The sequence below is a fragment of the Podarcis liolepis genome (assembly GCF_965112155.1).
Source record: "Podarcis liolepis genome assembly, chromosome: 7".
Lineage (NCBI taxonomy): Eukaryota > Metazoa > Chordata > Lepidosauria > Squamata > Lacertidae > Podarcis > Podarcis liolepis.
The window spans coordinates 20,572,643-20,590,616 of NC_139561.1; the positions used below are offsets into that span (position 1 = coordinate 20,572,643).

At 49.9% G+C, this 17,974-nt stretch overlaps 2 protein-coding genes across 17 annotated transcripts in view; one reads left to right on the top strand and one right to left on the bottom strand.

The window, feature by feature from the left end:
* SAMD11 (sterile alpha motif domain containing 11) overlaps positions 1-5,824 on the top strand; it is a 326,641-nt gene extending 320,817 nt beyond the window's left edge. For all 13 annotated transcript variants that reach the window (XM_083512931.1, XM_083512932.1, XM_083512924.1 and 10 more), the window contains 2 exons: positions 924-1,034; positions 4,333-5,824. In XM_083512931.1, coding sequence (XP_083369057.1) covers positions 924-1,034; positions 4,333-4,581 — 360 coding nt within the window. In that variant the 3' untranslated portion in view covers positions 4,582-5,824. The remainder of the gene's footprint in view (positions 1-923; positions 1,035-4,332) is intronic.
* The window catches only part of NOC2L (NOC2 like nucleolar associated transcriptional repressor), a 125,304-nt gene continuing 112,997 nt past the window's right edge, over positions 5,668-17,974 (bottom strand). For 3 of the 4 annotated variants that reach the window (XM_083512971.1, XM_083512970.1, XM_083512972.1), the window contains 2 exons: positions 8,813-8,953; positions 5,668-6,719 (listed from right to left, as the gene is read on the bottom strand). In XM_083512971.1, coding sequence (XP_083369097.1) covers positions 6,598-6,719; positions 8,813-8,953 — 263 coding nt within the window. In that variant the 3' untranslated portion in view covers positions 5,668-6,597. Of the gene's footprint in view, positions 6,991-7,619; positions 8,954-17,974 lie in introns of all 4 variants that reach the window. The other variant, XR_014528395.1, reaches the window with a different exon arrangement.

Here is a 17,974-nt window from a genome sequence, read left to right on the forward strand (position 1 = left end):
ATAAACAAGCCATTAAAACAATATTCAAAGCAGGAGGTACAAGTAAGAGAATTGTTTCTCTCTTCAGCCTGATTGCAATACTTCAGGTACTTCCCTACTTAGAATCATAGAATTGTAGAGTTGGAAGGGACCCTGAGAGTCATCTAGTCCAACCCCCTGCAATACAGGAATCCCAACTAAAATGTCCATGGCAGTAGTATAATTAGAAGACAGGCACAAAAGGAAGAGGCCTGGGGTAGACATCCCCCCCCGCCATCCAAATGCTTTCTTTGCAGGGTTCTTTTTCTTCCTATTTTCTTTCTTTCAAGTTTTACTGAGTTTCTCAGTATTAGATAAAATGGAAGGCAAAAATCACAAACAACAAATACAAAAAACTGGTCCCCTTGAGAGAGAGGAGCAATATTGTATTGTTCACGAGTCTCTGATTATGTCACTGGATGGAAATACCCATGCCATTATGACGAGCCAGTTGCTGGGGGGTGGGGTGCTGTATGGGTCTATAACCTTATTTAACAGAACTAATGGGCAGGAAGCAGTCTGCATCAAAGTGACCACAGGATGCTCTCTTTTTGAAGCATAGGATGGGGTTCGCATCCACAGACAGACAGAGCCCACCTGCATTCTGAAGTGCAACACTGCAGCTTAGCCCACCACCTTGCCCACATGTAGACCCAACTTCATTAGGTTGGCCAACACTAAGGATGTAGGCTCACATCTTCTCTCTCTCTCTCTCTCTCTGTGTGTGTGTGTGTGTGTGTGTGTGTGTGTGTGTGTGTGTGTTAGTCTTGCTTTGTGTTCACCAATAGACTCGACTTTGTATAAGGCAGCTTTCTGTGTTTCTCTTAAAACACAGCACTCCGATCCCATGTAGCTCTCCTCTGGGCTCCTCTTACCCACACTGCTTTCTGCTTCTCCCCTGACAGGTCTTCCGGGAACAGGCCATAGACGGCGAGACTCTGCCCCTCTTGACAGAAGAGCACTTACTGAATAACATGGGGTTAAAACTGGGACCCGCATTGAAGATAAGGTCACAGGTAAGAGTGCTCAAGATGCAGCAGGCCAGAACCCTCAGAATCCAGAATTCCTGTTGACGTTTGTCTTCAATAAGATTAAGGCCTGCAAGTGTGGCGGGCAGCTGGGGTCTAAAGGCTCAAGTGGCCTATTCCAACCAGACGTGTGTGTGTGTGTGTGTGTGTGTGAACAGAACCCAGGGCAGGTGGAAGTGAGGGTGGGGGAATCACACTTTTGAATGCTCTCCTCTTTACACACAGAGGCATAAGAAGTGTGGCCCATCTAGTCCAGCATCCTGTTCTCAGTGTGGCCCACCAGATCCCCTAATGGGGAATCGGCAAGCAGGACCTGAGCACAAGAGCAGCTCCCCATCTCCTGTGGTTCCCAGCAACTGGTATTCAGAAGCACACTGCGTCTGACTGGCAGAGCACAGCCACTGTGGCTAGTAGCCATTGGGAGCCTTTAATCCTTTTTTAAAGCCTTCCAAGTTGGTGGCCATCACTATTTCTCCAAACCGAAGAAGTTCCAAGGGACGCGGGTGGCGCTTTGGGTTAAACCACAGAGCCTAGGGCTTGCCGATCAGAAGGTCGGCGGTTCGAATCCCCACGACAGGGTGAGCTCCTGTTGCTCGGTCCTTGCTCCTGCTAACCTAGTTTAAAAGCACCTCAAAGTGCAAGTAGATAAATAGGTACCGCTCTGGCGGGAAGGTAAACGGTGTTTCCGTGCGCTGCTCTGGTTCACCAGAAGCGGCTTAGTCTTGCTGGCCACATGACCCGGAAGCTGGACGCCAGCGCCACAACCCCAGAGTTGTCTATGGACTTGTCAAGGGTCCCTTTAAGGAGTTCCAAATGCTGTAAGCCTTCCTCATAGGGGAGTTGGCAGCATCTCCCTGGAAGGTTGAAACTAGCTAATAAGCACATCCCATGATAAGGTATTATGGAAGGATGGCATCCCTTTTCTGCAGCCCGACGGGGTCCCACTCTGCCACTTTATTCTACAGCATCTGTAGGTCAGGCCTGTGCTGATGGGGCTCTGGATTCACCTGCAATAGCAGCTTTATACATTTCCTTTGCCTTCTACTGTAACCCAAAAGCTTGCACACTCACATACCGGTTGATAAGTTGTTTTGGTAGAACAAGGCTGGGGAACCTTTTGCCCTCCAGATTCCTAACTCCCATCATCCCTCATCACTGGTCACATGGCTTGGGGCCTGACGGGAGTCCAACAGCACTTGGAGGGGGCCACTGGTTCCCCACTAAGTGCAGTAGAAGGTACTTTTCTAAGTACACCTCCCCCCCCCCACCACTCACCTTTTCTCAGTGCTTTCTGGAAACAGGGCATAGGAAAGGGTTCAAATAGGAGTCAGAGAGGTCTAGGTGTTTTGCTAGCTTTTGAGCACTATCTCTTTCTTCCCATCCCCCAAATTTTTCCATCACCCACCACCAAAAGCTGCAGGAATAGCATCCTTTGCACGCACACACTGCTCCTTGGTTTCTTCTTCCTCCATAAAGGCTGCTGGCTTTTCCCCATCACAGCCTTCATTTGCACAGTCAACAATTTAACGGTAGCCCCCTGCCCTCTCCCCAGCTGCCAAGTCTCTCCCCCTATTCTCCTGTCTGCCCCAGGGATGTGGGCTTATATTAATCACCTTCGATCCTGAGCCAAAAGCCCCCCGCCTGCTCTCGCACCTACACAGCTGGTTTCTGTTAAAGCTTCAATAAAAAACAGAGGTTCATATTTAACCCAAAACAACCAGAGTATTATTCAGTTAGCAGAACTTGGGCAAGGGGTGGCTGCATCACTCCAAGCCCAATTTTAAGGCTACTGCCAGTTATTTCACTTCCGTATCTCTTCTGCAAACACTCCACAACCTGCGTGTGCGATCGAAGTCAGATTGGTGCTCCTGAATTTCTTGCTGCCACCGCCGCTGCTTCTTTTTCCTCCTTGAATCAGTTTTATTTCCTGCAGAATTGATCCACAGGGAACAATTGCCCAGAGAACCTTTTTATTAGACCCCTCGTAAACAGTAAGGGCTGCAGGGAAAGTAATAAAGTTGCCCTTATTGTTTTAACATAATATAACAAATGTATATGGCCAGTGGTGGTTGAGGCGGGGGGAAGCCTGCCTCGGCAAAATGTATTTATTGCACCATGGTCCGCTTCCCAAGGGTGGTGTCGCTGGGGGGCCGGCAGAGAGATTGCAAGATTGCTCAGGGCTTCGGGTGTGTGTGATCCCCAAAAGGTTCATCCACAGTTGGAGGCAGTAATGCTTCTGAATAGGAGGGGAGCGTGTTCTTGTGCGCTGGTCCTGCTTGCAGGTTTCCTATTGTGGCATCTGGTTGGCAACTGTGATGTGAGAACAGGAGGCTGGACTGGATGGGCCACTGGCCTGATCCAGACTTAGGATGTTTTTGAAGTGTGCATGGAGGAAGAATGTGAAGCCCAGCGGCCCCCCAACGCAGACTGCAGCCTCCCCCTGGAACATCCCTCCACATCCAGCCATTATTATCCCCGTGTCTCTGAAATAAGAAATAGCCTGGTCACATTTCAGGTGACTCTGCCCCAAATGTCAGCAGGTATCTCTGTCCTGGATGCTGTTTCACCAGAGGGTGACAAGGAACATGTTGGGTGCGTGGGATAGAATTCTGAGAACTGGTTTCTAGGGAGACAAGAGAGCTCACTTGCTCTATCTGCAAATGGCTCTGATGGCTTATCAGGCGCATAATGACCCCTCTCCCATCCTCCTCCCCCAGCATGTGCTCTGCAATCATGTACACATGTGCAATTTGGGATTATGTGAAATTTAGCATGAGTATCTGTCCTCTCCTGCCCCATGAAATCAAGGTGCTAGTCCTCAAAAGGGGGAAGAAAAGACTTTAAAGCATGTGTCCAGTCTCTGTTTATATGATTTTCCTGTGGAGATCCCCTCTCACCAACCACTTCCCTTTATTTATGACCTTCCTATCCACAATGTGTGCGTGTGGAATTACTCAGCTTGTATGCACATGGTTTTAATTTGCCTACTTTGTGCACGTTGCCTTTTCCAGAATTTCTATTTTGTCAAAACAGCCCCCCTGCTAGGGTCCCCCAGGCTCCATAGCTGCCTCCCTGACCTGTACAGATTCTGCTGAGGAATCAGCAGCACCAGGCACTCATTGCTTGACCCCAGAAGACCAACTCCAGCAGAGACTGCCCTCACTCTGCCAGTTGTGCAGGAGTGGTTGCACAGAAAAGGACTGCGGCTCATAGCAGGCATGCTGCATGCTCTCCTCTCAACCCACCAATTAATCTCCCTTCTTCCTTTTGCAATTTCCCTCCACAGGTAGCCAAGAGAGTCGGCCGGGTGCTGTACATGGCTAGCTTCCCCATGGCTTTCCCGCTCCAGCCCCCGGGCTTGCGACCCGCAGACCGTGACTTGCCTCCCGCTGACCTCCGCCCCTCGTCGACAGGAAGCGTGACCTCCTCCCCGTACGGCAACGCTCTCCTCCCCGCCAGCCGCATCTCGCCAAAGCAGGAAAACGGGAACCCTTTGCTGGCCGGCCTCAGCGACACGTCGAAGCCGCCCTCGTAAACTGCACAGCCCCAGGCAGTCAGCCAGCCTCGCGAGGGTCCCTGGCTTGGGCTGCTGGGCCTTCCAGCACTGGAACCAGCCAGCCAGGAACCAAGAGAATAATAATGCATTCAGCGCTGGGGTTTTAAGGGGCAGGGGTCGGCGTAATCCAAAGATTTATTGGAAGCAATTTGAAAAGGGACACCGTGACTTTTTCTTTCTTTTCTTTTGGAGAAAAGGAACGTTGTTTGGGCTTTTTTCTTTGTTGCCTTTACGGAAATGCAACTTTGGGGAAGAGACCCTCAGCACCCCCCTTCTTCCCTTCCCCTAACCCCAGCCTCCTGCCAGGAGGAAACACTCTTCCTTCCCCACTTCTGAAATGTGTCCCTCGCTGGAACCTGTTCCGTTCCTCTTTCAGGGTGTCTATGCATCGCTCAAAAAACAACTTTGAAACAATACCAAAGACAGACAACTGACCCAACGCCCAAGTTCCGGTCCATGTTTACTTCAGTTTGGATGGTACGGCACAGCTAGCTCTGTGGGGTACAGGTTTTTTTAGTTTTTTGTGTGCTTTTCTCTTTTTTTAAACTGCATTTTCATGCTGCTTAAACATTGCAGATTAACTGTGAAAGATCCCCTCCTTGCTGGGCACTGCACAGACTTGTTTTGCAGAATAATAATAATGATAGCCTTGTTTTGGGGGGGGGGGCAGAAGGGGAGATGAGCGTGGAAGAGGCTGGGAGGCAGAGTTTACCCCCCACACCTTAAACTGTGTGTGTACAGAAGATGTGTGTCCCATTTTTACTTTGTTTGTGTGGGGGGAGTGTGTGTGTATTTTGTGGGGGAGGGGGGAAGAGGCTTGTTGCAGAGGATAATGGAGTTGCACATTTTTACCTGGTTCCCCCACCCCATGACCAGGTAACAGGTACCCGAGCGAGCCCATCGGGGCAGGGCACTCTACCTTGCCCCCTCCCCACCTCGCAATTTGTACAGTGATGGAAAACAATCATGTGATCGATGCTTGTCTGCTTTTCTCTCTCCTTACCCTTTCTGTTTTAAAAACACCTGCACGCTCAACCTTTTTTCCCTTATTCTTTTTTTAAAAAAACTTTTGTTTGGGGGTGGGGAATCAAACAGATCGCTCGATGGTACCTTTGCTTCTTTATATATTGTAAATGGTCGTTATCCATCACATCCAGGCCAGCGCTTTCCAGCAAATCGATTTAAATATAATAATAAAAAAGAAATCACTTAATTTATAAAATGGTTGCTCCGTGGGCCAGCTGTATCCTTAAAAAAGAGTCTTGCAAAAATAAAAAAAATAATACAGAGAGTTGAGTCTGGGGGTAAGCACAAAGGTGGCAGAGGTGAATCTAGCGAACTACAGTTCCCAGTGCAGAGTCTCTTCTGCCCACTATGAAGAGAGACCACAGGCACCCAACTATTAGCCCTTCTCTTTCCTAGAATCTGCTTAGCATAGCTGTCCCAGGGTGGGGTTTAAATGGCAGAGGGCACTGGCTGGCAAAGAAAGACTTCTCTGCGCCCCTAGAAGCTCTGTGGAATAGGCAAGGTAATATTAGGAGATACCTGCCACCAGTTAATTGCTGGAGCTTCCCCACTGGAAGCGGTGGCTGGCTAATAATGGACAACACAAGCTCTGGCCATGCTGGTGGGCTTGGGGCTGGCTTCCTTCCAACAAAACGGGGATTTGGAGGTGGCGGATCCGCCCTCCCCACGTTATTTATAAAGTGGCAGGTTTTAACAAGGGCCTTTTTATCTCCTTGCCTGAGCCACTTTACTGCTGCTGGCAAAGCCACAAATTTTACTGTGTTTCTCCAAAACGTATAAAACTCTGCTGCACAAGATTTTCACGTTTCAAGTGGTGCCTTGGGGGGCGGGGGAGGTGGCCTCAGCGGAGCAACTTCCTGCCCCTGCTTTAAAGGGGCATGTGGGTTACCCTACCACAAACGCAACACCTCCAGATCCATTCCCCTTGCCCCTCACAATACCCATCCCAGTTGTCTGTTGGCGCAGCTGTCAGTCAGCATCAGAGAAGTCCAAGTCTTCCACCATGTCTTCGGGTCCCTGCGCCAGCTGCTTCAGCTCCGCCCATGACAGCTGTTTCCTGACGCCCTTGCGGCCGGCCCCTTCTCCTCCCCCTGTGGAAGAGAGAGAGAGAGAGGTGTAAATCCTGCCTTATCAGGAAGGAAGAGGAGGGGAGAGGGAGAAAGAGGCAGGCAGAAGCGGCTCATTGCTAATTAATCACAAGCATTAATTAATTTATTGCCACCACTGCATCTTCCAGATAGCAGGGATGGAAGGGAGGGTGAACAAGCGCTTCTGTGCTCCTCTTATTGCAATCTGGAATAAAAAAACAAGGCGTTTTGGAAAGGGCGGTGCAAAAAGTTGTCGTCCCCCCACCGCCCCGCACTGCTCTTTCTAAGTAAGACTCTTGAGTTTAAAACATGGGGCAGGCTGTTTTCCTGAAATCTCAGCCCCAGCCATCCTCAGGGGAGAGAGAACAGTCCTGGGGTTGTATGCAATGCTCATCCTACTCAGAGCAGACCCATTGAAATTCATGGCCATGGCTAGCATCGGTCCATTTATTTCAATGAAAGGAATCCCTCGACACAAGCATTTCTGTATGCCAGACCAAACAGTCTTTCTTTTCCTCCCCACATGGGCTGCTCCAGGTTTTCGAATGACCCTTCCCATAGCACGGGGACGGGACCCATGTTGCACCAGCTCCCACTAGTGCAACTGCTTAGTTGAATCTGGGTCTGTAGGTTTACTCTGAGTAGAATTCAGTTGGCTGCAACTCCTAGGCAACATCGTACATTAAGACAGACACAAGAAATGCAAGGCCCTCCACATGTCGTGGGACTACAGCTCCCATCATCCCTGACAACTGGCCATGCTGGCTGATGGGAAATGGTGTTCCAATATCTTCTAGAGGGCAGCAAGATGCCTATCCCTATTGAAAGTACAAGGCCAGTACCCCAAAGCCCCTCTGCCCAAGCAGGTCACGCAAGTTGCGTTTCAAAGCTTGAGATGATCACTGGCATTGAAAAATCAAGCTTAAAAATGGTATAATGGCTGCAACTGTCCCTGGGACTTTGGGGTGAAGAACAGGTGAATAATGCTTTTAAATTATATGCCAAAGGTCTGAAATCCTTGGGAGACCCACCACCATAGCGCGGACAGTAAGGGACATTTCTCTTCCCTTCCTGAAGATGCTGTGGATTGAACCTGGGGACCTTCTGCATGCAAAGCACATGCTCTCAAAACATGCTCCCCCCCCCCAACAAATGTCACTGCGCATCTCGAGGGAGGGGCCAACTGGTAACATCCGCCCCGAAACAAGCACTGAGAGAGAGAGGCAGCTGTGGGAGCCGTTTGCCTTGCCAGGCTCTGGCAGCCCCAGATAGAAATAGCTCCAAGAGCCGGCAAGGAGACTGCCAAGTGTTCCCAGCCAATGTTCGCTCCCATCTCTGCTGTTCATCTATTCTGGGCAACGCCACCAAGGTCCGTGTGCCAACCCTCTGCCATCTGTCACAGTGAATCAGTGGGGCTGGGCACAGCTCTCTCCTCTCATTTTCACCTCAAAGCCAGGAGAGAAATCTTGTTAAGGAGAGGGGGGAGGAGGAGTGGACATCCCTGTACCATCATCGCCACCCCAAGAGGGCTTTACGTCCTTTAAAACTCACCCCTCAGAGAGAAGGGGAAGGCAGTAGCGCACTTGGAGATAATGGGAAAGGACAGCCAGAGCCGGTGGCACTCTGGACAAGCAACGTCCTTCTCCTGGCAGAGACTTCTCTTGCTACCACCCTGGGCCCGGCTTCAAGGACCTCCACTGCTTATCTTTTCAGGCCAAACCGATGGAATTGGTATGCACGTGCGCACAAACACACCAGCGTAGCACGTAAGTGGCTGGATCCTACCCAGCACCTTCCTCCGTGGGCACCAGCTGTTCCTCTTAAAGGGATCACCAGCAAGACAGTACGAGGTGTGCGGAGATGTGACAGCCAGGAACGTGTGTGTCACACACACACACAGATGCACACACACACACCTGGCAAAATGCAAGCTGCGTAGCAAGCAAACCCATTTCCAAAAAACATAACAGGTGAAAGGCATATTCCTTCAGATCCCATACTAGAGCTCAGGAGCACAGGAGCAAAAGCCTACATCTCGCCTCGCCAAGAGGCCCAATGTCATTCCTCCAAAGGAAGCCGTGGCAGCGCTCTCTTACCATCTGAATCACTGGAGCTCTCGTCGTTGTCATCCTCTTCTTCGTCCTCCACTTTGTACTCTCCTTCATCACTGTCATCCTCTTCCTCACTGCTGCCAAATGAAGTGTCATCTAAACTGCCCTTCTTGGCCTTTGATTTCCCTGCAGAAAGGAGACCAAAACAAAAAATTATTACAGAAAGGGTATCAAAACATTTAAGATACTTTTGCAACACGGGACACTGCATTGTCTCAGGTGTCGGACAGAAAGGTAGCAGAACAAATCAGAACCCAACATGTGTTCCTCGCTTTCAAGGTGGGGTGGGAGGGAAGAATCTATATATTCCTTGACAAGATGGCTTGCAACCAAATTTTGTGTTGCATCATAGCAAAGCAGTCTTCAATATACAAACGCAAGGAGAGCCTCGGGGGATCAGGCCAGGGGCCCATCTGGTCCAGGATCTGGTTCTCACAGGGGCCAACCAGATGCCTCAGTGGGAAGCTTGCTAGCAGAACCTGAGCACATGAGCAACACTCTCCACTTACAACTCTCCATCAACTGGCACTCGGAGCCCTATTGCCTCTGACACTGGAGGGAAGCACACCACCATCTTGGCTAGTAGCCACTGACAGCCTTACCTTCCACGAATTTGTCTAACCCTCTTTTAAAGGTGGCCATCGTTGACAAAGCATTTCTCAGTTTCCTTTCGGCACACCATGCATGTTTCTATCATGTCTACTCTGAAAAAGCCCCAAATGTTGCACCCTTTCCTTATGCGGGAAAATGCCCCCTATTGGAACAGCCCTCCAGCCATGCCATGCCCCCTATCCAGCAAGCCACACACATGGACCCCTGAAGCCCTTATGAAGGTGCTGGCAGTCGCAGCTGAGTTCTGCTAGGTCCCACGTGAGCAGAGCACCAAATGGTGCACCATCACCCGGGGTAGCCTAGGAAAAGTTCCCAGGACCAGAGCGAGCTGTTTGGGGCGCTCCATCAGCCCCTGGGTTTACACTGACTTGAAAAAACTCCCCACCCTCTCCTCTCCCCAAATTCACTTTGGCTCAAAAGATTTCCTTGCTGCCTTTTCCCTGACTACTCAGCTCTCTCCACCCCCCTGGGGACCAACCAGAAGATGGATGGCAGGGTTGCCTTCTGCGGGAGATAATCCTGACAAGCACCTGAGCAGCCTATCTCTGCAAGCGCAGGAGAAACAGAAAAAAGTGGCTCTTCTGCCATCCCCCTCCCCAGCCCAATCCATCACACGCCGCTGGCGGGGGGAAAGGGGTTATCAGCTGCAGCGGCTGCCTGGCGATGGAAACCTGCCCAAACCGGGCTCCCGAGCAGAGCTCAGCTGCGACCGGCAATTGCAAGAGCCAGCACCTTGATTATTTCCCATTACCTTTGCAGCCAGGGAGCTGTGCGTGGTGCCGGGGGGGGGGGCACATAGGCAGGCTTATGTAACTTACTTTTAAAACCATTTTCTAGAGAGAAAGGGGGAGAAGCTTAATCACAGGAGAGCAGCTGGGTGGATCTGCCACGCTCATTTTTTTCTTTGCAACTCTTCCCCAACCAGAACATCTGTGCGGGTCTTTCCACATCTCTCTCTTCATTCAAATCCTCTCCTCAAAACTCTTCCCTGTCCATGAAATCTTCATTTTCACAGACACCCCTTCTCCCAAGCTGAACATAACAGCCCTCTTGGACCAGGCAAACAGCTGACTTTCCACAGTAGTCAACCAAATGTCTCAGGGAAGCTCACAAGCAGAACAGGAAGGCAGCAGCCCTCTCCTCCGCAGCCCCAGCAACTAGTATTCAGAGGTATAATCATAGAATTGGAAGGGAACCCAAGGGTTACCAGGTGCAACCCCCCTGCAATGCAAGTATCTCAGCTAAAGCATACATGACAGATGGCCATCCAACATCTGCTTAAAAATCTCCAAGGGAGAATAATAATAATAATAATAATAATAATAATAATAATAATAATAATAATAATTTATTACTTATACCACTCTGGGCGGCTTCCAACAAAACACTAAAATACAATAACCTATTAAACATTAAAAGCTTCCCTAAACAGGGCTGCCTTCAGATGTCTTCTAAAAGTTTGGTAGTTATTTTTCTCTTTGACATCTGGTGGGAGGGCGTTCCACAGGGCGGGAAGAAGAGTCCACAGCCTCCCAAGGGAGACCATTCCACTGCTGAACAGCTCTTACTGTCAGAAAGTGCTTCCTGATGTTTGGTCGGGAATCCCCTTTCTTGTAACTTGAAGCCACTGGTTCGAGTCCTGCCCTCTTTTCCAGGCTAAACATACCCAACTCCTTCAACCAGTCCTCATAAGGCTTGGTTTCCAGACTTCTTGTCCTCTTGGCCACCCTTTTCTGCAAAACGTTCCAGCTCGTCAATATCCTTCTTAAACTGTAGTGCCCAGAAGTGGACACAGTACTTCAGGTGTGGTCTGACCAAAGCAGAATAGAACAAGACAATTACTTCCCTTGATTGGAACACTAGATGTCTGTTGATGCAGCCTAGAATAGGATTAGCCTCTTTTGCTGCTGCATCACACTGTTGACTCATGTTAAGCTTGTGGTCTACTAAGACCCCTAGATATTTTTCACATATACTGCTGGCAAGCCAGGTGTCCTCCATCTTATAGTTGTGCAGCTGGTTCTTCCTACCTAAGTGCAGAACCTTAAATGTGTCCCTACTGAAATTCATTTGGTTAATTTGGGCCCTGTTCTCCAATCTGTTTAGGTCATTCTGGATCCCAATTCTGTCTTCTGCAGCACTGGCTACCCCTCCCAGTTTGGTGTTGTCAGGGGTTCAGGAGCAGAGGCAAGGGCAAGGGAGGAAACAGAGAGCGAGGGGGAGGAGGCAGAAGAAAAGATGAGTGATGACGACGACCCGAGATCTCCGAGTCTTTCCAGTGAATCAGAAGATTCACAGAAAGGAGCACCAGTGGCCAGGGCAAGGGGGGAGCCTAGGGGGACACCCCAGGAAGAAAGGGCCAGAGGGGGCTCAGAGGGGAGCAGTTGGAAATCGGGACCAGCGTCACCAACAGAGAGCAGGGGAGAGGAAGGGCGCCAGGTATCAAGCGCTGGCAGCTCACAACAGGAGGGAGGGCACGAGTCAGGAGTGGCCACACCTCCATCGGGGAGCGAAGAAACGGTCAGACGGAAAGTGGAAGGTTGGGCGCGCGCGCCAAGTTCAAATGCACAGGAAGGTGGCGCAGTAAGCAGCCCGGAAAGGGAGCCAGGTCCTAAAGCCCGGCGCAAGGAGACAGGAGGGTCCGGGGGGTCGGCGTCAGAAGAATCCCGGAAGGAAGAGACCCCGGGGGGCAGAGGGACCCAGAGAAGAACAGTCAGGCGGAAAAGGTGGAGTAAGGCTAGGATATTAAGTTGGTGTACAAGGGGCGGAGACTCAGACGGAGCTTCGCCGGTCTAACCCTTAAGACGTAGAGTTGCGCGCAGCAGCTTGAGAATGGAAACTGTAACTCAATAAAAGACTTTTATAAGTGACCGCTAGCTAGCGTGATCCTCTGTGAGCTAGGATCGGGAAGCAGCTCTGACAGTTGTCATCTGCAAATTTTATTAACATCCCCTCAGTACCTTCATCCAAATAATTTATGAAGATGTTGAAAAACAACAAGCCCCGGGCAGAACCCTGCAGCACCCTACTTTTCACTTTTTTCCAGGTTGATGAAGAACCATTTGTAAGCACTCTTTGGATTCCATCATTCAACCACCTACAAATCCACCTAACAATTACTTCATCCAGCCAACATTTTACCAGCTTCTCTGCAAGAATATCATGAAGGACTCTGTCAAAAGCCTTACTGAAATCAAGATACACTACGTCCACAGCATTCCCCTGATCTAGCAAGCCTGTAACTTTATCAGCTCTTCTGATAAAGATGGTTCCTGTAAGCCATCACAGCTAATGGCCAAACAATAGACCCAGCCCTCTCAGCAAATCTGTCTAATCCTTTTTTACTTGGCCTCATTGCTACATCTTAGGGGTGACAAATTCAATAAAGCAATGGCATGCTGTGAAATCCAGCTTTAAGCAAATGAATTTGCTTGCTATTGTGCCTTCTTGATCTTGGGTTCTATCCAGTGCTAGTTCTTACTTAGGGTAGTAGACCCACTGAAGTTCACGAACATGGCAGCAAACCCACTTTGGAACTCCCTGCCTACTGACACCAGGCAGGTTCCTTCACCCTGCCCCTTTCAATGCCTGCGAAAGACATTTTTGTTTAGGCAAGCCTACCCAGAAACATAAAATGTTGACATGCATTTTGCTCAGGATTTAACTTACTGATGGTTTTAAATTATTATTTTTACGTACAATTTTATTGTTTTATTCTTTCTGTAAACCACATCTAAATCTTGTGAAATAAACAACATAACCCAACATAATTTTACTGGGTCTAATCTGATGCCACTCTTTCTCCCTCACCAAAATTCAGACTGTAAGCACCTTTGGGGCAGAGACTCTTGTGTCTAAAGCACCATTATGGACACGGGTGCCTCTCTACAAACCAACCAGCCACCAGCTTTTCAAACATACAAAGTGCTTTATTAATTTTTCTCATCTCCCTTTTTGCCCAAAAGGCCGCAAGAGGGTCTGTCTCCTAAGGCCACCCAGGGAGCCTCACGACAGAGAAGGAATTTGAACCTTGGCCTGCAGGACTGAATACCTACATCACTCCTCTCTCCTTGCAGGAGATGATGACGACAGATTGAGAGCATTTGGCTTGCCTTTCTGGATGAGTGGGGGGGGGGGGGTTGGAAGAATTACCACCCACTGTGGAATCCTGTGCCTCCCACTCCTTTTTCCCACTGACTGACTGCTCCCCAAGACACACCAACCCCCCCAGCAGAGGAAAGAACAGCAATGCCCCCAGACACTACGGAGTTAAGAGCATCCTGTTCACATCATCTAGCCCCCCACCTCGCTTTTCCCCCACCGGAATCCCTGCTAGCAAGAACCGGAGATATTAGCCTGACTTTTAATACAATTTGGTTGGGAAGCGAGCGCTCTAAAGGCAGCATTAATCACTTTAACGATGAAGCTATTACTGGAGGTGCGGCGGGAGGGGAGGGGAGAAGATGGGAAATTTTTCCACGCTTCCCCGCCCTTAACCCTCCCCACCCTCAGGAGTGCTTGCAGCCGTTGCAAGGAAAGGGTCTGTTTCATGCCATGGTGGGTTGGGGGGGGGGGCAGGCTGTGGATACGGGTGGGGTGGGTTGGGGGTGCTGCCAGCCCTTCCAGGCACAGAGGTCTTGTGGCATTTCATTCCCACTGAACATACGAGTGACCAACCCAGCCTCAAGTCATGAGCTCAGTAGTCCCAATCCTGCACCATCAAAACATTTTGGCCAGAATACTGGGTCTTGAGCTTCCACACTGTGGACACTCTGCACACCACAGGACCATAGGAAGCTGCCTGATGAGGCCACTGGTTCATAGAGCTCAGTATTGTCCACATTCAGTCTGCAAGTTAGATACCCTACCACTGAGCCCTTAGGACACAAGAATATAAGCAGCTGCTTTAGACAGCCAGGTCCATCTAGGGTCAGTACAGTCTGCACTCAGTGTCAGCGCTGCACTGAGCTATGGCCCTTCCCGAACAGGGAGAGCTGTTGCAGTCATAGAATCACAGAATGGTAGAGTCGGAAGGGACCCCGAGGGTCATCTAGTCCAACCCCCTGCAGTGCAGGAATCTCAACTCAAGCATCCATAACTGATGGCCAAACAACTTCTGTTTTTAAACCTCCAAGGAAGGTGAGTCTAACAACCTCTGGATGGAGTCCGTTCCACTTTCAAAACAGCTCCTGTCCTATTTGGGGGCTTCCCAGAGGCACCTCACCACAGGCACTGTAGGAAAATGCGAGGCTGACATTTGCTCAAATCCGGCAAGGCAGAGATGAGATACATCTGGCCACCCAAAGGCTGCTGGAATCCCAGTGCCCATCAGTCCCAGTCAAGCGTGGCCAACTGTCAGCGATGGTGGGAATTGTAGTCCAGCAAAATCGGGGTGGGCACAGGTTCCCCATTCCCGCGTTAAAGGCTCCTGGGAGCACCATCTGGAAAAGGAGGCTGCCTGCTGTGTCTCTGCATGAGTGGCTGCTCTGGCTTTGATTAAGGTTGATTAAAACAGGGGTGGGGAATTTGTGACCTTCCAGAGGTCACACCCAGCTCCCATCAGTCCAAACTTGCATGGCCAAAGGTCAATGGTGACAGAAGGTAGAAGCGAGCTACATCTGGAGCGCCCCAGACTCCCCCAACCCCTGCCCTAAAATGGCATTCTCTCCATCATGCTACTCAATGCATTGGTTTCCCTCATCCATAAAATGGGCATAAGGAATCATAGAATTGTAGAGATGTAAGGTACCACAAGGGTCATCTAGTCCAACCCCTTGCAAATGCAGGAATCTTTTCCCAACATGGGGCTCAAATCCACAACCCTGAGATTAAGAGTCTCATGCTCTTCCGAATGAGATATCCCAGCTGTAAACACCACTCACCTTTGAGAAGATATGTGTTTTAGGGCAACTGGTGATGCTCCCTACCCAAAAATAACCAAATGCTGATCCTTACAAACACACAGGAACACACAAATTATCCCACAGTGGAGTAGGTCTAAGAAGGACACCCAGTCTATATTAACTCTCCAGCTGGAAAGGTTATAGGGAGGGACCAGTGCAGCAGCTCAACAACCAGAGACCTGGGTTCAAATCCCTACTCAGCCATGAAGTCCACACAAATCATACCAGTCAACCTCAAGAGAGCTGATGTGGACAGAAAATGAGACTGAGAGAGGAGAAGAGAAATCTGGGAAGGGCCACAGCACACAGAAGGCCCCAGGTTCAATCCCTGGCATCTCCAGGCAGGGCTCAGAAAGTTTCCCTTGCCTGAAACCCTGGAAAGCTGCTGCCAGTCAGTGTTGACAGTACTTTGGCAGATGGACCAAGGGGTTGGGCCCAGAATAAGGCAGCTTCCTAGGTACTGCAAATCTCCTCACAATCCTCCAGATAGAGAGAGAAGCTAATCTTGTCTTTCGAGCTTTGTACATTGTTTTAGGTTGTGTTTAAATTTTTGTATTATTATTATTATTGCTGCAACGTGATGCTGTTTCAGCCATGCTGTCAGCTGAATTCCTCAGTTGAAAGGTGGGGTGGGAATAACAACAACAGAACAAACCACCACAACACACCACAAACAACAACTTTGGCTGCATTTTACAAACAGGCAGAGTAAATGTATAGACACACTTCTAGTGAATTATATCTTTCATTTAGTCAAAAACGTACAAGAGGCAGGGAAATGCAAGTTATAAGCGAGAGAGAGGAAGAGAAGAGAAGAGAGAAAGAAGGACAAAACTCCCCTGAGGTAAAATCTGAGATAATCATCTATGGTTATTACATAATCTATTCTTCCTCCTCCCTCCTCCTCTTCCTCCCCCTTCCTTACCCACTGACATTTGGGTCGACAGGCTAATTATCTGATAAAAGGAACACGTCCAACCTCACCCGGCACACAACCGCACACACACAACCACACACACAAACATATACAATCGTTGCTCATTACAGATCAGGCTGGCTAGTAATGTATGCACAGTCATGCACCAGGAAATTCGTTCCCGTAACGAACCGGGGAGCGGGGGGGAGGAAGACCGTTTCCTCTGGCTGCCCCACACAACCCCCCCCTCCGTCCCTCCCCACCCCCCAATATTAAATTGGTGTAATATGATTACGTGCTGGATAAATGAATGAACGCGCTAAAGTTCATTAGAGGCGCACCGTCGCTTAATGCGGACAGATCGCTCATTACGGGCCCCGGCGCGGGGAGAGGCAGCAGCCAGCGAAGCGGCTCCTCGCCGGCTTTAATTGCCTCGTGACAAGGCAATCCACCAGCTCTCCCCAAGCCATTAATAACCACCCGCAGCAGCCAGCCTCCCCTCCTGGAGCTCCGTCAGCCGGTAAATGAGAGGAATGAGTCCGCCGCCGCCTCTCCCCACTGCGACCGCAGACAGGCCATTGATCAAATCTGGCAGGCGAGGGGAGGCCATCTTACACGGGGCCTCGTTCTCGGAAATTCAACGCGGCTCTGGCCCGAGGCGTCCAAACCCCCTGACCTTTCTCTTTCCCCCGCCCGCCTCCCTCTCTCTCTCACACAGACAGACAGAAGCAAGGCTCCCCACACTATCCATTCCTCTTAGCATCACTAGTCCAATTCATCATGGTGATAGATAGAAGATAGATAGCAGCCAAATGCGGCCCTGCACTCCTCTGTATCTGGCCCTCGGGACTCCCTCTAAGCCACACCTTCTCTCCCCAGGGCCATGCCTCTCACAAGTCCCACTCAGCCTTTTTTGCCTGGCTAGAAATGTGCCCTTCAACTGCGACAATGCTTCCCTGGATGGAGAGTAGAGAGGGGTGGTTCAAGTGTGTTTGTGGGAAACGGCCTATGGTGTACAAAGGTAAAATTAGCATTCATTGCCCCCGCCCCATTTTGCCCCTGGCCCCGCCTACCCCTGACCTATGGCCTGGACAGGACTGTGGCTCCTGCAGTGAAGTCTTGTTTTTTAGGGGAAGCTTACATTACTATTACTCCAGCTCTCCCAGTGATTCTCCACAAAGCCTTTTAGAAGCAACTTAAAAGGTAAAGGGACCCCTGACCATTAGGTTCAGTCGTGACCGACTCTGGGGTTGCAGCGCTCATCTCGCTTTACTGGCCAAGGGAGCCGGCATACAGCTTCCGGGTCATGTGGCCAGCATGACTAAGCCGCTTCTGGCGAACCAGAGCAGCGCACGGAAATGCCGTTTACCTTCCTGCCAGAGCGGTACCTATTTATCTACTTGCACTTTGATGTACCTAGCTTTCAAACTGCTAGGTTGGCAGGAGCAGGGACCGAGCAACAGGAGCTCACCCCGTCGTGGGGATTTGAACTGCCGACCTTCTGATCGGCAAGCCCTAGGCTCTGTGATTTAACCCACAGCAACTTAAGAGGGTTTTTTTAAAAAAAGCTACATGCTATTAAAGAAATAAAAAAGATGTATCACTCAGTAGGATGAACCTAATGTGATTTTATGGCCATGGCCTCTTTGGAAAAAAAAGAAACCCTGAGAAACCCTTGCAAAACCCTGAGAAAGTTGGGTCTGTGTAGATTGCTTG